This window comes from Piliocolobus tephrosceles, chromosome 10 (genome assembly GCF_002776525.5).
Source record: "Piliocolobus tephrosceles isolate RC106 chromosome 10, ASM277652v3, whole genome shotgun sequence".
NCBI lineage: Eukaryota > Metazoa > Chordata > Mammalia > Primates > Cercopithecidae > Piliocolobus > Piliocolobus tephrosceles.
Genome location: NC_045443.1, coordinates 47,052,975 through 47,070,087, shown reverse-complemented (window position 1 = coordinate 47,070,087; position 17,113 = coordinate 47,052,975). Strand labels below are relative to the sequence as shown.

Below are 17,113 nucleotides of genomic sequence, written 5' to 3'. Positions count from 1 at the left end.
GCTCAGTGAAGGAGCTGCCATTAACCTCATCTAACCTCGCTGGCAGGCTGAGACCCCAAGTCCCTGAAGCCGGACGGCATAGAGGCTGAGAGCTGGGCTCTGGGGGCGGACTGCAGGGCTGGGCAGCTGGCCCCATCACCTGCCAGTTGTGGGCAACCTTGGGCAAGTTACTTAACCTCTCCAAGTCCCAGTTTCCTGTCTATAAAATGGAGATGAGAAAGAGGACCTGCCACTGTTGGGAGGATTAAACAAAACAATCCATGTAGCATTCTTAGCTTGGGACCTAGCACATGTTAAGTGCTCCATAAATGTCAGCAATTCTTATCATTACCAGCCCAGTCAAACAAGAGTGAAAGGGCTTGGGAAGGAGCCAAGGCCACTCACTAGCAATGGCAACCCTCCAGGAATGGGCTGGACCCTCCTCTGTCTTCCTCATGTCCGCTCAAGCTGGAAACCCCTCCCTCTCTCTCACCTTCTACCGCCACGCAGCCCTTCACCAGATCCCCCCTTAAATAGCCCCTGAATCTGTGAATTTTCTCCACCTTCACTGCCCAGCGCAAGCCCAGGCCACCGTCACCTCTCCCACAATGGCAGCGGTAGCTTCCTCGTGTCTCTTCTCTGTCCTGCAGCCAGGGGGGATTCTAAAATGGCCAATCTGGGCTGGACATGGTGGCTCACACCGGTAATCTCAGCACTTTGGGAGGCTGAGGCAGGTGGATCACTTAAGGTCAGGAGTTCGAGACCAGCCTGGGCAACATGGTGAAACTCTGTCTTTACTAAAAATACAAAAATTAGCTGGGCATGGCGGTGAATGCCTGTAATCCTAGGTACTCGGGAGGATGAGGCACAAGAATCGCTTGAACCCAGGAGGCGGAGGTTGCACCGAGCTGAGATCGTACCACTGCACTCCAGCTCCAGCATGGGCGACAGAGTGAGGCTGTCTCAAAATAAATAAATAAAAATAAATAAATTAATTAAATGGCCAATCAGAGTGCGTGCCCACCCCTTCAACCTCCCTTACTCTGTGACTTCCCAAAGCCCTCCCCTGTCCACAAGGCTGGCATGATCTGCCTGATGCCCCACGTACTTCCCCATCTCACAGCCTTTGCACAGGGGTTCCCTCTGTTTAGAACACTCGTCCTCTCACCAACTCCACCTCATCATTCAGGGCTCCTGGAGGCCTCCCCCGGACGCGCTTCTCCACCCATCTACATTACTGCTCTGTTATTCTTCCACAAGGCAGCTTGGGCTTTTGCTTTGAGGGACTCACCATGTGGGATTCTGCATTCCAGCATGTGGCTATTTACTTAAGACCTGCTTCCCCCTCTAGAACGTGAGCTCCTGGAGGGTGGGGAGGGGATCTCTTGCTTGCTTCTGCTCTCCTAGCTCACTGCATGACTCTCAGGCTGGGCTGGAAACACTTTGTTGAATAAATGAATTCTGGTCCCCACCCAAGCACACAAAGAGTGACCCACACTGCTGCCAGGCCAAACTGCACTGAAAAATGACATTGCTGTATGGACGTGGCCCTGCCCACCTCCAACAGGCGCAGCAGGCAGGGCTGAGGAGCCCTGGCCAGGCAAGGGGAGTTCATGGACACAGCACCGACACCTGCCCACCCCTTCCCAGTGACCCAGTCCTGCCTCCCACAGCCGAGCAGTGCTCCATCAGTATGGATAGCCTGGACAGCTGGGGTCAAGCAAGAGGCCTGGCATGTCAAGGGCTCTGGCCCCTGGCCCTGCCTGGCTCTCCACTGTTCCCAAGTGTCTTTTCCCCATCACTCCCTCCTTGGCCCAGACCCATCCTTTCATGTTATTCCTCTGGGAATGGTCTGTATCCTACCAGAGGCTTAGCCAAGGAAATGAATTTTTAGTGGTGGAATATTGAGCCCGTTATAGTCTCGGCCAAGGGTAGACAGCTGGGAAGGGGGTCCCTCAAACCTCACCTCTTTGGCAGTTGCCTCCTGTCCCTGTGAATACAGCTGCTTTGCCTGGATCAGCCTCCAGCCTCCCTCTGGGCTAGGCCACCTTCCTCCCAGGATTCAGCTCCAAGTTGGTACCTCACGTTTTTCTTCCTCCATGCCTTCATTTGCATGCTGTTCTGGTCCCCTGCAGGGCCTCCTTCTCCTCCCCCAACACCACTGTCTCTTGTCTGTCGAAACCTACCCTTTTCTTTAAGATGCAGTTCAAAAGCCACCTCTCCTTTAGGCCAATCCTTTTGGATCTCCCAATCAGATATAACTTCTCCTTCTTCTGAATCCTCCAAAAGCACAGTGCTGATAACCTTCAATCATGTATGGCTTTGTCTGAAGGATATTGGGGGACAAAAGCTGTCTCTGTTGTACCTGACATTCTAGAATGTTATGGTTCTTTGTTGCATGTAATACAAGTTGGTGCTGGTTATAAGCTTCTGAACAATGATGAGGATGTGCCATTTGACATTCAGTAGGTGCATTCGACTGTAAGTTCCTCGAGGGTGTGGAGGAGAGTTCCACGTCTTTGTCTCCCTAGCACCTAGCATGGTGCTGGCACACGGTAAATTCTCAGCAAATGGTTCTGTGGTTCAGAATGGATGTTCACAATACGAGCCCTGTCCAAATGTCATCTCACTGAGTTTTCACAGTCACTCTCTGGGTCAGGCACCAATTGTCTCCACTAAGAAGTAACCCCACAGGGCTGGGATTTGTGTCTGTTGTGATCACTGTTGTACACATATCAGTGCTTGACATGGAGCTGGCCCTCATAAATATTGTGTGAATAAGTAAATCAGTTAATGGGTATCCATTGTATAGATGAGGAAACTGAGGCTCAGATTTACCTAAGGTGTATCATCTAGTAACCGGGAGAGTCAGAATTGGCACCCAGATTGATCTGACCCCAAACCCTGTATTCTTCAATACTGGACTCTACCAGGTCAAGAGATGGAGCAGGAAGGCTTGAGATACACAATCCATATATTTAAGGCACTTTCCATCTGGTAGAGAAACGGAAATGTATGCACACAGCGACACATGCGATGGCAACAGAACCTGTGAGACCCTGGGGAAATAAATGACTTTTCGAGGGCCTGCTGCAAGGGAGGGGCTAAGCCTGGCCTAGAACACTAGTTTCCTGAAAACTTGATTTTTTGTGTGTTATTCTAATGTGCAGAGGGCCTGTACCAGGCCTACTAAGGAGTGAGCTGATGTGGCTGAGAGTTTTGGAATGTGAGGCTGGGATGACAAGCCTGGAGCCTGGCTCTTTTGCACTCAGTGAGGATTGCTCCAGCCTCAGTCCCAACTCTCAGCAAAGCCCAGGTGTGGGGAGCAGGGGAGGCGAGACAGAGACGAGGAGGGACAGAAATGTGGTTTCACACCTGGCCCAGCAATTTCTGCCGCTGGAAAGCACAGCGACTCAGGATGTCAATGCCTGCCAGAGGCTTCGGCTTCATGTCCTGCATTTTGGAGACTGTATCTGGAGAGGCACAGTGTGAGGGGCATTGGGAGGCAGGAATGGGACTGCAGCAGAGAGGGGTTTTGCAACCAGCCTCTGGCTGGTCAGCACAGGAGTGTCAGGTTCTTTGCTGTGGGGTTGCTGGGGATGAGAGAGACAGGAAGAACCCCTGTGAAGAACAGTGAGAAGGGTAGGAGCCAGGAGCCTGCAGGGTGATGGCAGGCTTTAAAGTGTGTGGAGGGCTGCCGCAGCTGAGGCCCAGCTATACTCAGAAGGGAGCAAGCAGCCTGATGCCTGAGCTGGCCTGGCCCATTCGCCTCTTGTGTCCCACCCTGAGAACCTTCTTGCTGTGGGTGAGCTGGGCCCTGTCTAGCCCCTGCCTCTGCACCCCCATCACTGGCCTCAAAAGCACAGGTTCTCTCTTTACCTACACTCTGGGGAGGCAGAGAGTGGTCCAGGCTGGGTGTGTGGGTCTGTGTGTGAGGGGGTATTGGTGAGGATCTGGGGAGAGGTGCCTAGATAGCTCTGATTCTACCCACCTAAGAGATCTGAGGCCCTCCCAGCTCCTCCCAACTTCCAACCTCAGTGCTGTCGCTGAAACCCTCGAGCTGATTGTGCCTACACGGGGCCAAATGCATTCTTCGCACCAGCCTTGGTCCCAGCGTGTCATGTAACCTTGCTAGTCACTCAATCTCTTTGGCCTTGTGCTTCCACGTCTGTAAAATGAGAAGTTGCCTCCGTCCACACATTTGCCCCTCCCCGCCGCCAACCCACACTTGCCCCAGACAGAGCAGGCAACAAGAGCAGAGTGTGGAGTGGGAGGGCCTGCCATAGCATGGGCCTGGAAGGATGAGAGAGGCAAAGCCTGCAGCCAGATCTTCGCTCCCCGCCAGAGCAGCCCTGACAATATTCCCAGCTGGTCTTTGCCTCTCCACACTCACAGCAGCCTTGTGATGAAGATGGCAGGGGGATTATACAGGGAGGACAGAACTTTCTTCCATCTTCTCCCGCCCCAGCTGCTGCCTGGGATCCACTCATCCCCTTCTTCTTTCCTTGGCCTCACTCTGCAGTGGGGGGCTCACTCACTCCAGGGTTCAGCCACTGTCCACCTGCTAATGAGCTAAGGAGTCCCAAACCTCCACCACCAGCCCAGCGTGGTGCCCAGCCAGGGCTGGGCACCAGGGTGGGAAGGGATGTGGTCCTCCCCCTGAACACAGCACATGGTGCCTCCTGGGGCTGCACAGGGAGGAGGCCTTGCCCAGACCTCTCTCCTGGGCACCAGGAACCTCTGGCTGACTGCCTACAGGACATTTCGACCTGGATGTCCTACAGGCCCTCAAACTCAACCTGACCCCCGAGCACCTCAGCTCCTTTCCCTTTTCATAATGGGACCTTTCTCCCAGGGACTCAGTCTTCACACCTTTGCCCTTTCTGATGTCCCTTCTGTCTTTCTCTCACCTCTACTCTCTTCCCAAGTTCTGTCAGTCCTGTCCCATGCTGTCCCTTTTTTCCATCTTTTCTGCCCCTGGATCACTTGTCTTATTTTCTAGTGATCAAACATGCATAGAGCATGAGTTAGATGGCTGGCTCTGTTCTTAGTGCCTTACAAATCCTAGCTCTCCTCATTCTCACAACCTTCAGTTTACAGATGAGGAAACTGAGGCACAGAGAAGTCAAGCATCTTGTGCAGGGCCAGGATTGGGACCCAAGCAGCCTGCTCTAGAGCTGGGCTCTGACCCTCCACAAGAGCCATCATTAAAGTTCCACCTACCCCTGCACCTTCAATCTCTTCTTCTCTCCATCCCTCCCACATGTTCACAGATGAAATCTTCTTCCTTTCTGATTTAAGAAAACAATATAATGACCAGCATGGCAAATAAGGCAAAACCTTGTGTCTATTAACAATAGAAAAATTAGACCGGGTGCGGTGGCTCACGCCTGTAATCCCAGCACTTTGGGAGGCCGAGGCAGGTGGATCACCTGAGGTCAGGAGTTCGAGATTAGCCTGGCAAAGATGGTGAAACCCCGTCTCTACTAAAAATACAAAAATTAGCTGGGTGTGGTGGTGGGTGCCTGTAATCTCAGCAACTTGGGACGCTGAGACAGGAGAATCGCTTGAACCCAGGAGACAGAGGTTGCAGTCAGCGGAGATCGTACCACTGCACTCCAGCCTGGGTGACAGAGTGAGAGTTCACCTCAAAAAGAATGGCTTCTACCAAATGTGTCAACAGGGACAGAGATGACAGACATGACACATGAATGAACAAATGAGTAACTGTGGAACTGAGCTGCCTTATGTGGTGGAAATTACTTCATTAAACAATATTTGTGGAACATTTAAGGCTAACACTAATAGCTAACACCAAGAGCTTACTGTGTGCTTATGGCCATCAAACATGCATAGAGCACGTGTTAGATGCCTGGCTCTGTTCTAAGTGCCTTGCAAATCCTACCTCTCGTCATTCTCTCCACTCTCACAACTCATCTCTCACAAACTCTCATACAGCTTTAGATAGAGGAGCCAGGATCTGGAGCACAGCGGCTTGACTCTGTAGCCTGGGCTTTCAACTACCACACCTAACTATCACCAGATCCCAGAGGAATGTTACACGAATGTTTAATATTTGAGTAATGTTGGCTGGGCACGGTGGCTCATGCCTATAATCCCAGCACTTTGGGAGGCTGAGGCGGGCAGATCACCTGAGTTCAGGAGTTCAAGACCAGAATGGTCAATGTGGTGAAGCTCTGTCTCTACCAAAAATACAAAAAGTAGCCAGGAGTGGTGGCGTGCGCCTTAGTCCCAGCTACTCAGGAAGCTGAGGCAGGAGAATCGCTTGAACCTGGGAGGCGGAGGTTGCAGTGAGCTGAGACTGTGCCACTGCACACCAGCCTGGGCAACAAGAGCAAAACTACACCTCAAAACAAAAATTTTTTTTTAGTAATGTCCAAAGACCACCTCATGGGAACATATACCCTAGTTACTTGGGAGGCTGAGGCAGGAAGATGCTTGAGCCCAGAAATTCAGACTGTAATAAGCCATGATCATACTACTGCACTCCAGCTTAGGCAACAGAGAGAGACCCTGTCTCCAAAAAAAAAGTTGGGGGGACATATAAGCAATATCAAGGTAGTAGAGTCCAACATCTGAGAAACATCATAGCACTGACAATGTCAACATGTCTGAGGAATATAAGGATTTTGTATAATGCTGTACTTTACTCAACCAAATACTTATCAACCCACTACATCCATGTCAGGCACTATTTTAACCCACAAGTATAGGGCAATGACACAACACCCCAAAACTCCTCCTCTTCTGTAGCTGACATTCTCATGGGAGAGAGAGAGAGAGAACTAAACAAACAAACCAACAAACAAAAAACATGTCAGAGGTGACAATTGACACAGAAAACATAAAGCTTAATCAGAAAAAAGGTACTGTCCAATGTACTGGATGGGGGTATGTGGGTGGCATTGCTACTTTGTATAAGATCAGGAAGACCACCCCTGAGACGATGTCTGAGCAGAGTAGTGAAGTTAGTGAGGGAGGGAACCACGCACTGATCTGTAGAATTTCCAAACAAGACACAGCCAGTGCAAAGGCCCTCAGCTAAGGGCATGCTTAGCCCAGTCTAAGGAATGGCCAAGACGCCTGTGTGACTGGAGCAGAGTGAACACGAGAGAAGGAATAGGAGGGATTCACAAACATGAAAGTGCTGAGGCTGATGAAAGTCAGGCTCTGCGTAGTGCCACGTCTGGGAAATATTAATAGCTACAATTGATGGAGTGCATTCCACACACCTGGCACTGCATTCAGTCCAACTCACACCAAAACTGCTACAGGAGCTTAGAGTGTAACAGGGAGTCAGTCAAAGAAACTTCACAGCGCCACATGACAGGCTAGGGAACTACAGAAGAGGAGCATCTAACTCCAACTGGCGGGAAGGAGGCTTCCTGGAGGAGGTGGTATTCAAGCTGTCAAGCAGGAGAAGGAAAACACTTCCAGGATGCAGAGGCAGAGAGGGAAGGAAGGCCAGAACCTGGACCAGCTGGCCAGAGCTCCAGGAGCAGTGCTGGGGACCAGGGCATAGCTTGCTAGAAGAAGAGCTCAGGTTTGCAGAGTTGAGAGAGCCTCTGGACATGGAGGCCCAGGCTTAAGTGTGTTTGTACAAAATTGGTGGTTATGGAGTGGGGGACAAAGGGCAAAAAGGGATGGGATAAAGACTTTGATAATTAGGCCAGGCGTAGTGGCTCATGCCTGTAATCCCAGCCCTTTGGGAGGCTGAGGTGGGCGGATCACTTGAGGTCAGGAGTTGGAGACCAGCCTGGTCCAGTGCATTTCACATGGTAAAACCCTGTCTCTACTAAAAATACAAAAATTAGCCGGGCGTGGTGGTGCATACCTGTAATCCTAGCTGCTCGGGAGGCTGAGGCAGGAGAATCACTTGAACCCAGAAGACAGAGGTTGCAGTGAGCTGAGATTGTGCGGCTGCACTCCAGCCTGAGCAACAGAGCAAGACTCTGTCTCAGAAAAAATAAAAATAAAAAAGGCTTATAATTTGTCTGCCCACCCGGGCCCTGCTTTCTCAAAGTCTTTTGGTGGGTCCCTGGGCAGTGAGAGGGAAGCAGAATGTAAGTGGCACCCCACCCCCCCAACCTGTCCCAGGTCTTAGTTTCTCATCCCATCATAGCAGGTTCAGATCCTTCTTTTAGGCAGATCTGTGGGTCCTCGCTCTGGGGCAACCCAAGACATTCTGGTAGGAGACTCCTCAGTTAATAATAACCTCACATACTTTCAGCACTTCGTGGTCTTTTATGTGCCTTTACTGCCATAATCTGTGCATCTGACAGTCAGTCTAGGATGGACAGAGCTCTGTTCTAAGCCTCTTTTTCACAGGAGATGCTGCAGCTCAGAGAGGTTAAGGGCCTTGCCAAGGCCATGTGGCCAGTGGGTGACTAAACTGGGACTTGATCCCAGCTCTTGAGATTGCAAACCCCACAGTGACACTGCGGCAGCTACAGAAAAAGGGGCCTAATGATGGCTGGGTCCCAAGGACACGTCTGGGGAAGCGAGGAGAATGAGCTCTGGCATGGGAGGAAGGGAACAGTGGGGAAGACGGAGACGGGGTGATGGAAGCTAAGCGTGGAGGCAGGAAGAGAGCTCTGGCAGGGGTTGTAGAGGCTTTGAGACAGAACCAGCGGTGTCTCCAGAAAGACCCCATGAAATGTCCCAGCAGGGTTGAAGGAAACAGAAGAGGTGTCCTCCCACCCCCATGTCTCTGTGAACCAACGCAGGGAGGGACCTACTGTGTGCATTTCACAGGCGAGAAATAGGAGCAAGGAGAGGTGGCTATTGGCTTGCCCCAGACCCACGGAAGCGCAGGGCCCAGGGGCCCTGTTAGCAGCGGGTAGCACAAGCGAGACTTCCAGACCTTCCCCTCCACCGTGGATGATGAAATAGATGATGAGAGGGGAGGTGGAGATGGAGACAGAAGGGCCGCATCCAAAGAGGGAGGGGGAAAAGGCAGAGGCGCAGCTGGAGCTGCAGAGAGGTGCAGGAGATGAGGCGCCTGGCACCCGGCTCTGGTTTCACGCGGGCAGCGTCAGCTGGTCGGTGTCACGGAGTTCCCGCGTCCCCCGCCCGCTCAGCCCCCGCGGATCCATCCACTGAGGTTGCTCCGCAGCGCGACGCTCTCTCATCCCGGGGGAGGGCTAAGGGCGGCGGTGGGGGGCGCAGTGGGGAGAGCGGCGGGAGGGGGCGGTGCGCGATCGCCTCCTCCAGGGCTTGCAAATCCGCAGCGTCCTCCGCAGCATCTTCCCAGGCCCGGCCCCCTCCTCCCCCCGCGCCGATGGTACGCGCCGGCCCGGCCCGGCTGCAGTGGATGTTGCTAGAACCCACGCGGAGGAAGGAAGAGACGCAGGCAGGCTGCGGCTACCCAAGCTGCCGCCCCGGCCTCAGAGACCCCTTCCCCGAGAGACGGCACCATGACCCAGGGAAAGGTACCGTCATCTCCCCCGCCTGCACCATCCTCCATCCTCCGGGTCCCGGCTCCCTGTCATCCTCAGCCAACCCTCTGGACCACGAAAGCATCCTCCCCTGGCCCTAGGTTGAAGGTCCTCAGTGGTCCTTGCCGAAGTCAGAGGACCGAAAGGCCGGTGTCAAGGAATGAACCAGGCCTCTTCCAGCCCGCAGGCGCGCCTCTCCTCCCCTGTCTCCCTCCCACCCCTGCTTTGGCATCACAAGGCTCCTCCCGGATACCCAGGCCCTCTGTGAGGAGTCAGCCCAGGCGTCCAGTGTGACTGTACGTGTGTGCATGGGTATGTGTGTGCCAGGCTGAGTCCTGAGGGGCAGTGCCTATAGGGCGACCCCCTCTGGCCCAGCCCTCCAATCCCAGACCCAACCACTTTATGCTTATCTTTTCCACCCTCCACAGAAACAACCCCCACCCCGCTCCCTGCCATTATTCCACATCTGGGCATCTTGGCTCCATCCCTGTGCTTTGGGCTTGCTATGACAACCCTGCATCGGGATGCTGTAATTGTTTTGGTTCTGGCCAGGCATGGATGGGTCCGGATGAAGCATCTCTTCTTCTCCAGTTTTAGGCCTGAATTGTAGGGGAGGGGCTGGGGCAGAGACTTGGCTGGCCTAGTAGGCTTATGTAACATCAATAGCCTGTGGAATTATACAACCACTAGGGCCTGGGGCTAAGGGGGAGGGTCCTCTGGCCCTCTGTTTGGGTTGCTAAGGATTGGGCAGCGAAAACAGGGCAAGGACCTACTCTACACTCCCCCTTCTTCTCTTTGAGAGGAGCTTCAGAGCCAATGGCATCCTTCCCTGGACCCTCAGACCCTCCTCTCCCTGTGTGCAAGCTCTTTGGGCCTCAAATGATGTCATTGGATGATACCACCTCCTGCCATTGATCACACCTCACTTGGGAGTGCCGTATGTGTGTCGGGGGGGCTGGGCATCAGGGTTCAGGAGGCTCTGAGGGGTGGAGGGGCAGGGTGGGGGCTGAACTCGATTTTGGTGGGCATGATCCTTCAGATCCGGGTGATGATGGGGGCTGGGGAGTGGGAGGGAGGGGAGGCCTGGGGAGTGTTCAGTTTGGTAAACATGGAGAACCCACCCCTTCTGCTGAGTCTCCTTCCACCCCCACCCCACCTCCACCAGGCCCTTTAGTGGTGCTGTTCCCTTCCTGGCGTGAGGGGGACCTCTGCCTTCTCTGCCTCTTGTCCCCAGTTCACTCGCAGGCTTGCTGGGTGACGGAGGAGACCGCTCCAGTTCAGTGGTCCTTGGGCCTGGATGGAACCAGAAGTCTTCTGGCGTGCCCATCACCAGGCTGCCTCAGCCAGACGCCCCCTGCAAAGAAGGAAGTCCGCAGTCTTCCTCAGTGGCCCTTTGGGTCTAACACAATCTTCTGGGAACCAGACCTAAATCCCATTTTCTGAGAGCCGGACCTTTTGTTGCTGTTTCAATTTCACACCACCCCCTCCACCCCAATCTTCTCTGGCTGCCTCATTCACTTCCCAGCTCAAATCCTCCCACCAAAGTTAAACATGTCCACGGGTGGGGGGCAGGGGACACATCTGAGTGTAAATGGACTTGCGTTTCCAGACTGCCATGGGGACATTTCCCTTTGAGCCTCAGTTTCCTCATCTGTTCAGTGAAGGAAGAGACTCAACTGGATGTCTTCTGAGGTCCCTTCCACTGGGTCACTCTGTGAGTCTGTTCTGGTTTAGGGGAGAGGCTGAGATTCCTACAGGATGAGGCTAGAACAGACCTTTAGCCAGGATCCTCTTGCCCTTCCTCCATCCTGAAGGCCCTTCCTCTTTTCTGTTTTCTCCCTCTCCTCTTCCCTTTCTGTTACCCTTCTCTCCCTAATCTCCATCCTCCTTGCATCACTTCCAGCCCAACAGAAGGAGACCAATCCCAGTGGATGGTGCCTAGGCCCTGCCTCTCAGTGGGCCCACGTGCAGCTCTGTGGCCTTGGATGAATTGCTCTTCCTCTCTGATCCTCATTCTCATTTTAAAGCAGGGGTCAAAATACAACTAGCAAGTCTCAGGAAGATTAAATGACAGGACCTTTCATTTGTAACAGTCTACTACGTGCCAGGCCCTTTTCTGGAACCATAGAGGCCCTGCCCCTACCCCAGGGATAGTGACAGTGACAACCAGTGGTGGGCACTCCTAAGAATTTTATCTTTCCTCTGTTCCTATCCCAGCTCCACCACGTGCCCCAGCTAGCTCTGACCCCTCTGGAGCTTAGTTCTCTTGTCTATAAAATAGAGACATTCTTGTCTGCACTCCTGTCTTCCAAATGCAGATAAGGAAGGACCCGTGAAAGTTCTAGGAATTGAGGAGTTGGTGAGGAGGATTTGGAAGGTTCCCTTTCCCTGGCGACTGTCTCTCTCTCTCTGCCTCTACTCCACAGCTCTCCGTGGCTAACAAGGCCCCTGGGACCGAGGGGCAGCAGCAGGTGCACGTCGAGAAGAAGGAGTCTCCAGCAGTGCCCTCAGCCCCACCCTCCTATGAGGAAGCCACCTCTGGGGAGGGGATGAAGGCAGGGGTCTTCTCCCCAGCCCCCACGGCGGTGCCTCTCCACCCAAGCTGGGCCTATGTGGACCCCAGTAAGTCTTTCAGCTCCTGGAACCGGGAGCATCATGGGGTGGGGGTCGACCCGGAGAGAAAACCTGAGTAGGAGGAAGTTGTCCAGAAAAAGGTACACTGTGTGGTTGTATGAAGCTGTCTTGTTAGATGCTTAGGATTTGGAGAACTGTTCTGAGGGTAGGTCAGAGACGACTCCATGAAAACGGAAAGAGACACAATGTCTGCATCAGGGTGCTCTCAATAGGGAAGAGGGCATTTGTTTTTTCAAGTCACCATGCTAGAGTAAATGGAGGGGACAGATGAGGGAGAAAAGCTAAGGGCTAGTGAAGAAAGACCTCCTAGAAGAAAGAGATACAGAGAAGGAGTAGGCGTATGAAACTGCCGCTGGCCACAGCCTTCACTGGGCCTGGCTCAGTGGGGACAGGTCCCCATGGAGGCCCAGGGCTGTTGGGGGATAGGGGTCTGGGAATCCACCTCACCAATCACTCTCCTCATCTGTGTTCCCTTCCCCGGGCCCGTGCTGGGGCAGGGGGCATGACACGGCGAGGGAGTGTGGTTGCCAGCCTCAGTGGCCCCCACAGCCAGGCACACTCACCCAGGTGGATGCCAGATTCCTGCAGACCGAGAATCTCAGTGGGTAGGAGCTGCTGTGTTGGGTCGAGCAGCCTGTGGGAGCTTTACCTTGGGGCCAGGAACATACAGCTTCCCAAAAGCTCTGAGAAAATCCTCCTCAGCCCCTTTGGCTGCCCTCAGCAGCCCCTCCCCCTCCCCTACTTTATCACCCCAGCCCCAGCAGGATTCTAGAAGAGATCCCAGAGACAATGCCCCAGACAGAGCCTCTGCTCACAGGGAGTAGCCACCATGGTCTACACCTCCCACTACAAACCCCCTGGGCACAGACCCCTGAAGACTCACCCCAGCGTGACCTACTGGAGGGTCAATGAAGGTCTGGTGTTTGTGGGCATCCTCCTCCCCTCCCTACACACTCACTGGCCCACTTTCCCTCTCCTTTTCCCTTCTCTCTGTGGCCTGGCCACGTGGGCTTTGGCAGAGGATGTAGACAGGACACGAGGGAGAAGCAAAGGTCAAGAGGGCAAGGGTCTCCGGTCCTCAGGTTTGCAGTGGGTCTACCTCTCTCCCCCTTCCTCATTTCCCATATCCTGGTTGCTAGGACTGCTGCTTTCAGGAATGTTTTCTGAGGAACTGTCGAGGCAGGAAGGCAGCTGTGACAGACATTTACTAAGTGTGTGCCAGGGCACAGGGTCTGCGTCTGGGTTTGTTTCGGAGGACGCACTGATTTGCAAGACCTGCTGGGATCTCTGTCCTCGGAGAGCTGACTGTATAGACAAGTGATTGGACAACTACCACACAGTGACACAAACACAGTGACAGGTGCCTGGGCGCCTTACCTAACCCATCTGACAGTCAGGGAAGGCTTCCTGGAAGGAGTGGTATCCACACTGAGTCCCAAAGGATAGGCATGAGTTAGCCTGGTGAAAAGGCAGGAAAATAAGTGTTTAAGGCTGAAAGAATAGAATGTGCAGGGGCCCACAGGCAAGAGAATACATGGTCGAAAATATATACTCAGGTTGAGAACAGGGTCGGGGGGAGGAATGTGTAGTGGAGCTGGAGGGCGCTGCTCAGGGAGGCCGTGGAGGCTTTCTTAAGAAACTTGAACTTGAGTGAAGGGCAGTGGGGAGCCATTGAAGAGCTCAAAGCAGGGCAATGCCATGGTCAGCTTTGAAAGACCAAGTCAGAGGCTCCTGCTGGGGGCAAAGGAGATCATGGAAACCTAGTGGCCACAGTGGAGGGACAGAATGAACACGGTGGAGGACTTGGAAACGGCCATGATGAGGGACACAAGGCGGGGGGCAGTGTAGTTCCCACTAGAGAGCATAGGCTTTCATTTCACAGACCTGGAGGCTTTCTTGCTTATCTCATTTGGACCCCAGGAGGTGGGTATCACTAACCAGTATCAGAAGAGGCTCAGGGAAGGCCAGTAACTTTATCGGGGTCACACATCTAGTACGTTCTAGGCAAGGGATCCACCCCGGCTCTGTTTGACTGTGGAGTCCATGCTCTTCCAAAAGCCTCAGTTCTGGGACTAGGCCTGGAACTGTCATCCTCACCCCCACTTCTTGCCCGTGTCTTGGCTTTATTTCCCCTCCATCCCCCGACCCCGCTGAAGCCCTGATTTCCAGCTGGAGCACCAGCAGTCCACCACAGCCAACCAGTCCCCAGCTCCCAGCCCAAGGGCCTCAGCACAAGCCACAGTCAGAGCTGGGCATGGTGGCTCATACCTATAATCCCAGCACTTTTGGAGGCTGAGGCAGGTGGATTGCTTGAGCCCAGGAGTTCAAGACCAGCCTGGGCAACATAGTGAAATCCCATCCCTACTAAAAATACGAAAAATTAGCCAAGCATGGTGGTGTGCGCACCTGTAGTCCCAGCTACTCGGGAGGCTGAGGTAGGAAGATTGCCTGAGCCAGGGGAAGTCAAGGCTGCAGTGAGCCGTGTTCATGCCACTGCACTCTAGCCTGAGTGACAGGAGTGAGACCCTATTTCAACAAAACAAAACAAAACAAAACAGAAACAAAAAGAATAAGCCAGGGTCAGGATCTTTGCTGCTGGGTGGCCCAGAGACAGTGACTGGTCCTCTGTGATCGTTGACTGCAAGGGAGCCAGAATGTGCAAGGAGGAGGGTGGGGGAAGAAGATGGGAGGTTCACATTCGTATGGCATAGCTTGGTCCCTGGGGAGCCCCAGCCGGGGTGGAGGGAGAAGTAGGGGACGACAGTTTCTTCCCAGGACTCAAAGCGGGAAAAGGGAGAATTGACCAGGGAGAGAGATCTGGGGGTTGGAGTGGGGCTGGGCTGGGCCAGGGCTGGGTGTTTGATAATGGGGCTGCAAAGAGACTTCAGGGTCCAGAGAGCCAGGTTGACAAAGAGGCAGCTTTGAGTTGGGGGCTGTTGGGGACAGTAATTCCATGTAGGGGGAACCCTCATGTCCTCCTCCTCCTCCACATGCCACACAGGCAGCAGCTCCAGCTATGACAACGGTTTCCCCACCGGAGACCATGAGCTCTTCACCACTTTCAGCTGGGACGACCAGAAAGTTCGTCGAGTCTTCATCAGAAAGGTAATGCCCCTCTCTAGCCCTCTGGGACTGGGAGGCTCAGTGGGGGAGCCCCTGTAGAGGCCCCTGGCCCAACCCTCTGCCTGCAGAAGCCATCTCTACCCACTTCTCTTGTGATCCCAGCTGATGGCACGCACTAGGAATTGCTTCCTTAGGTGTCACTCCAGTGCCCCCTGCTACACCTAAACACACTGTCCCCTCTTTTCTCCCAATGCTAGGGGGGTGCGCTTGGCTCTGCAGCATCTTTGCTTTCCTTTCACCTTGTCCTGGGTTCACTCCAATGACCCCCAAGAAGGAGGGTGGAGTGCACAGGATGGGGACCTGGAGAGGTGAACGAGTCGCTGAGGGGCTGACAGGTCCCTAACAGGGCTCCCCAAGCTGAGTAGAACCTCCTCCCACCCCCAGGTCTACACCATCCTGCTGATTCAGCTGCTGGTGACCTTGGCTGTCGTGGCTCTCTTTACTTTCTGGTGAGTTGGCAGCATGGACCAGCACCTTCCAGGGGTGGCTATGGCCAGGCCTGGAACCGGGGAACCCATGATCAGACTCCTGCTGGAATGCTGCCTGGAGAGATGCCAGTGGGCCTCCTCCTGCTGGGACAGAGCCTTAGAGAGTGCACCAGGCGAGGGGTCGTCTGTCCAGTGTGGGGTGGACCCGGGGTGCCTTCTGGGTTTCTGTGTGGCAGTCCTTCTGATCCGAACCACTAACTGCATGCCCAGGCACTTGCAGGTCCCAGCTAGGGACTGTGGGCTGGGACTCCCCGAGCCTCCAGGGGCCGCATTCCTTCGGCTTCCTCTCAAGTCCTGTGAACTGTGTGGGACAGATGCAGATGTTGAACCAGAAATGGAGACCTAGGGTACTTTCTGACTCTCTCTCCCCCGTCTCTCTTCTCTGCAGTGACCCTGTCAAGGACTATGTCCAGGCCAACCCAGCCTGGTACTGGGCATCCTAGTGAGTATATCCCAGTCCCCTTCCAGAGAAGGCTTAGTGGCCAGAAGAGGGAATCTCTGTGTCTTTCTTGACCTAATCTGAGCCCATAGCTTCCCCCAGCCCCATAGGGACTGTCCTCACAGATCCCTTCCAGCCCTGCCCCATTCTGCCGGCTTCAGAGCATGGCCAGAAGGACCTATCTGGGGTGTTAAATCTGGTGGAGCACAAAGGAGATGGGGGGTAGGTTCTGCTGCCTGCACAAATTGGGAAGGGTTGGAACAGGGCTGTAGCTGGAGAGACCCAGACCTCGGTCTTAAGAGGCAGTGAGGCTGCAACACTTTGGCCCACACTAATGATAATGTTGCTACTCTTATTAATGTTGTTAGTAATGCTTATGAAATATTAATCATAATAGCTACCACTTAAAGAGTGCTTAATTAGGGCTGGGCATTGTTCTGTGTGCTTGATGTACAGTATTGCATTCGGTCCTCACATCTACTGGGTATGACTACTTCAGAAAATTAAGGTTCAGAGAAATGAGGAATTTGCCCAAGGTCACACAGCTAGTCAGTGGTAGAACTGGGATTCAAACCCAGAATTCCGGTTAAGGCTTGTGCTCTTAATCCGTCTACTTGGCAGGCTCCCTGCAGCCCTCGAGCCACTTGGCTCCTGCTTGTCCTATATTCTTTGAGGAAATCAGCCGGTAACTTGGGAAAGGAGGTTTGAAGGTGTAGATGATTCTGATCCTCCTTTCTGGGTAATTAAGGAGTCATCCTGGATATCTCCACACCAGAACCATCCTGGGGCTCAGAGCAGAACTGCTCTTGCACTCACCGTGAGCCCAGCCCCGTACAGGGGCTGCAGGAGAGGAGGCCTCTGCAGGGAAAGTTATTGGTGGCCCAAGGTAGCATGAACAGACGCAGCATTCGGAGAGGGGAGGAGGGAAGGAGTGAGCCTGTACACCAGCGCATGCAGCCCACATCAGGGGCGCCCCCCAAAGGATGGGCCAT

General features: G+C 53.8%; 1 protein-coding gene and 1 long non-coding RNA gene across 2 annotated transcripts in view; both read left to right on the top strand.

The window, feature by feature from the left end:
• The first annotated feature begins 2,395 nt into the window (after positions 1–2,395).
• Positions 2,396–5,308, top strand: LOC111541726. Its single transcript, XR_002731360.1, has 3 exons — positions 2,396–2,444; positions 2,913–3,030; positions 3,150–5,308. It is a non-coding gene; the product is annotated as an uncharacterized LOC111541726 (long non-coding RNA).
• A 3,692-nt stretch (positions 5,309–9,000) lies between these two features.
• FAIM2 (Fas apoptotic inhibitory molecule 2) overlaps positions 9,001–17,113 on the top strand; it is a 35,760-nt gene continuing 27,647 nt past the window's right edge. The window contains exons 1-6 of the mRNA XM_023211180.2: positions 9,001–9,037; positions 9,231–9,431; positions 11,864–12,059; positions 15,073–15,176; positions 15,579–15,643; positions 16,071–16,124. Coding sequence (XP_023066948.2) covers positions 9,417–9,431; positions 11,864–12,059; positions 15,073–15,176; positions 15,579–15,643; positions 16,071–16,124 — 434 coding nt within the window. The 5' untranslated portion in view covers positions 9,001–9,037; positions 9,231–9,416. The remainder of the gene's footprint in view (positions 9,038–9,230; positions 9,432–11,863; positions 12,060–15,072; positions 15,177–15,578; positions 15,644–16,070; positions 16,125–17,113) is intronic.